This window comes from Sus scrofa, chromosome 7 (genome assembly GCF_000003025.6).
Source record: "Sus scrofa isolate TJ Tabasco breed Duroc chromosome 7, Sscrofa11.1, whole genome shotgun sequence".
Classification (NCBI taxonomy): domain Eukaryota; kingdom Metazoa; phylum Chordata; class Mammalia; order Artiodactyla; family Suidae; genus Sus; species Sus scrofa.
Window position 1 is genome coordinate 77544668 of NC_010449.5, and position 3962 is coordinate 77548629.

Here is a 3962-nt window from a genome sequence, read left to right on the forward strand (position 1 = left end):
AAGTGGAAGCACACTGATATTACATGTCTGGATTGACAAAAAAATTTACTTTGGCTCATTATTAGTATTTTATATATAATCTTAATCAAACTCTTTCTATCTCCTCTATATTCTAGCCAAAGAAATAAGAACCAGTCTTTCCATTCATTTTCAAATAAATCAAGATGTCTTCCTAAAACTCAGACAGTAAAATCTGGTATGTCTTCCTTCTTTGTGGGTAGATGGCATGCTTAATATTTTCTATGGGTCCTGAAGAGCTATGTTAAATACTACTATTACTATTAATAGTTCTTAACTGTTAATATATGAATTAAGTTGTTTTAGAAAACAACCAAGATAAAATCTCTTGTGAATTTTCTGATGGAGATGAAGTGGTTAAAGCTATTAATACTCACGTATTATTTATAATGAATCTGCTACCATTTTAATTGCTTCCTGAAAATAGACATTTAAGTTACAAAGTTACTTTATTCCTAAATGATAGAGGACAGCATCTCAAATCCAAGTGTCCCCGGGGAGAAAAATCTTTTTCAAGTAGCCTATGCAACGGAAGCTGTGAAACAAACACCTTTTATCCCTCTGTTTTTTCTTATCGTCTGGGTTAGGTCCTTCAGATGGTTTCAAGGTCTTTAGAGAGAGCTGCTATACGGTAGACTACAACATACAGTAGACTCTGGATAACACTGGTTTGAACTGGGCAGGTCCACTTTTAGGTGGATTTTTTTCAATATAGTACCTTATTTCAAAGATTTTACAGATCTTTAAATTAACTAAGTATGTGGGTAAATTTGGGTTCCATTAGAGATCACAATATGGACAATCAAAAGCACTTGTTTTTGAACACTAATTCTATTAAAACTCTTTCAGCTTCCTGCCCTTGGGTGAATCATTTATCAATTGCTTTGTTTTTGAGGCAGAGATAGCAGTACTTCATCTTTGATTGTTGGGGGTCAATGATCCTAACACAATATATATTTATAGATATATAGATACAGACAGACAGACAGACAGACAGACATCACGTATAATTATACGTATGTCTACAAACTAAAGATCAAGTCCTGAAATAACCAATGCTTTTATAGTAGACAATGAGGAGTTCCCATTGTGATTCAGCAGGTTAAGAATCCAAGTTGTCCCCCTGAGGATGCACGTTTAATCCCTGGTCTCACTCTGTGGGTTGAGGATCTGGTGTTGCGAGAAGCTGCAGCGTAAGTGGCAGATGTGGCTTGGATCTAGTGTGGCCATGGTGGAGGCCAGCAGCTGCAGCTCTGATTTGAACCCAAGCCCAGGAACCTCCATATGCCACAGGTGCAGCTATAACAAAGAAAAACAAATAAATAAAATAAACAAGGAAAAGTCCTCGGTAATATACAAAACACAAATCTAACCTCAAAACAATGAGCTACATAAATCAACTAATAAATCTAAATGATACCCTGGAGCACTTAAAAAAGAAAGAAAGGTCCTTGGAATTTTTTATACTGAAACTAGACCCATAATGCATAAAAACAAGATGGTCCCTTGTCACCAAGGTGGGTCCAAGGGTCAGACAAATAATGTCAAGCAGAGAAACAAACTCTGTGTCAGATCAGTAGAATTTGGCAACATTTATTCCATTAGCCATTCAGTTATTCAGAAAATAGGTATCACTTTTACTGTGCTAGAGGCGATGACAAAGGAGGAGGCAAATATTATATATGCCATTAGATAATGGCAATGTAACATGGTATGTGCTCTGAAAACCGTAGGCATGGTCCCTGGCAATCAGGAAAGCCTTCCTGAAGATGAGGACCTCTGAACACAGTCCTGAAGGAAAAGTGAGTGTCGCTTAGGTGGAGGGAGCTGAGAAAGCAGTGTACGCACATGTTCCCAGCTGGAGCATGCCCCTGTAAGAGCGCTGAGGAGGCCTGTGCACCTGCACATGAGAAGGAATTTCAGCGGGTGTGATGCAGGGGTAAATAAGGACCAGATCATGAGTATTTTTGCATGCTCTTGTGAAGAGATGGGATTTCAGCTGAGGGCAAAGAGGAGGCATGGAAAAGGCAGTAAGTGGAGGGGAAAGTAGATGTGGTGATTCTGGGGTATGCATTCCACACTGCTCTATATCAGCCTTCACCCCTCTCTGGTGAGCACTCATTTTGATTGGCATTAATGGTACTTCTCTATCATTCACACATTCCTCTGTTCCTTGGGCTGCCAAATTCTCCTTCTTTGTATCTCTCAGTAAGTAAGAGTTTCCATCAATCTAGGAAAGAAAGTCTGTGAGCAGTTTCTCTTTTGAAACTAATGGAAACACCACCTCTTCTTTTAGAAAAAAAAATTAGTAGTACTCAGTTTATCTTATAACTCTGTCATTAAATATGAGGCAAAAGCATTCTCTCACCATCTCCCTGTGTTGTTATTTCCCTTGTTTGACTTTAGGCATCTTAGCAGACTACAGAGAGACATGGGAAAGACCAGAAACACATCCCTGGACACTGTGGTGACAGATTTCATTCTCCTGGGCTTATCTCACCCCCCAAGTCTCAGGACCCTCCTCTTCCTGGTCTTCTTCACCATCTACATCCTGACTCAGCTGGGGAATCTGCTCATTTTGCTCACCGTGCGGGCTGACCCAAAGCTCCATGCTCGCCCCATGTACATGCTTCTGGGCGTCCTCTCATTCCTGGACATGTGGCTCTCCTCCGTCATCGTTCCCCGGTTAATTTTGAATTTTACACCTGCCAGCAAGGCAATCCCATTTGGTGGCTGTGTGGCTCAACTGTATTTCTTTCATTTCCTGGGCAGCACTCAGTGCTTCCTCTACACCTTGATGGCCTATGACAGGTACCTGGCCATATGCCAGCCCCTGCGCTACCCCATGCTGATGAATGGGAGGTTATGCACATTCCTTGTGGCAGGAGCATGGGTGGCCGGCTCCATCCATGGGTCTATCAGGCCACCCTGACCTTCCGACTGCCCTACTGTGGGCCCAACCAGGTGGATTACTTTATCTGTGACATCCCTGCAGTATTGAGACTGGCCTGTGCAGACACCACTGTCAATGAGCTTGTGACCTTTGTGGACATTGGGGTCGTGGCGGCCAGTTGCTTCCTGTTAATTCTGCTCTCCTATGCCAACATAGTCCATGCCATCCTGCGGATTCGCACTGCTGATGGGCGGCGCCGGGCCTTCTCCACCTGTGGCTCCCACCTAACCGTGGTCCAGTCTACTATGTCCCCTGTATTTTCATCTATCTTCGGGCAGGCTCCAAGAGTCCCCTGGATGGGGCAGTGGCTGTGTTTTACACCGTTGTCACTCCCTTACTGAACCCCCTCATCTATACACTGAGGAACCAAGAAGTGAAGTCTGCTCTTGGGAGAATAGCAGCAGGTAGAGGGAGTGGGGGTGAAAATAAGTAGCTATAGGCTCAGGGACTACCTACGAGCTGTCACTACCCTGTTTTTCTTCAAATGATGCATGTGGCAAATGCTCAACCAACTGTTAATGATTTTAAATGTAATGAATTTAGAATAAACTTCTCAAGTCTGGGTTTATAATCTTTTCATTTCATTAAATTGGATCAAATTGTTTTACTTTATTTGTTTAGAAATAAATGGATACTTCTCCCATCTTCTGACTACCTTGTGAGATTTAAAAAAAAAAAATGTCTTTCGAAGGTTAAATAGGATAAGAATGTGTCAGCTTCTTTGGGGGTATATTATTCTAGAAAATGTGAAAGGGGAAAAAATGGGACATACTGCTACCCTAGTCCCTTTGTCATTCTCTTTGTCCCTAAACCTAGACTTCTATAAATTCCAGGTTTCTTTGCTTGTTCATGGTGTTAACATTCCCAAGCACCTGAACTTGGAAATTGTGGATCATTTAATTTTTTCCTCTTTTTTTTTTTTTCCTTTTCGGGCCACACCCATGGCATATGGAGGTTCCCAGGCTAGGGGTTGAATTGGAGCTACAGCTGC

General features: G+C 41.9%; 1 protein-coding gene across 1 annotated transcript; it reads left to right on the plus strand.

Annotated features, from left to right (window-relative positions):
* On the plus strand, positions 2429-3560 carry LOC100517834 (olfactory receptor 10G2-like). The gene is given in 3 exon segments (XM_013978254.2): positions 2429-2933; positions 2936-3205; positions 3208-3560. Coding segments are annotated over 3 exon segments (951 nt in total). The 5' UTR covers positions 2429-2449; the 3' UTR covers positions 3405-3560.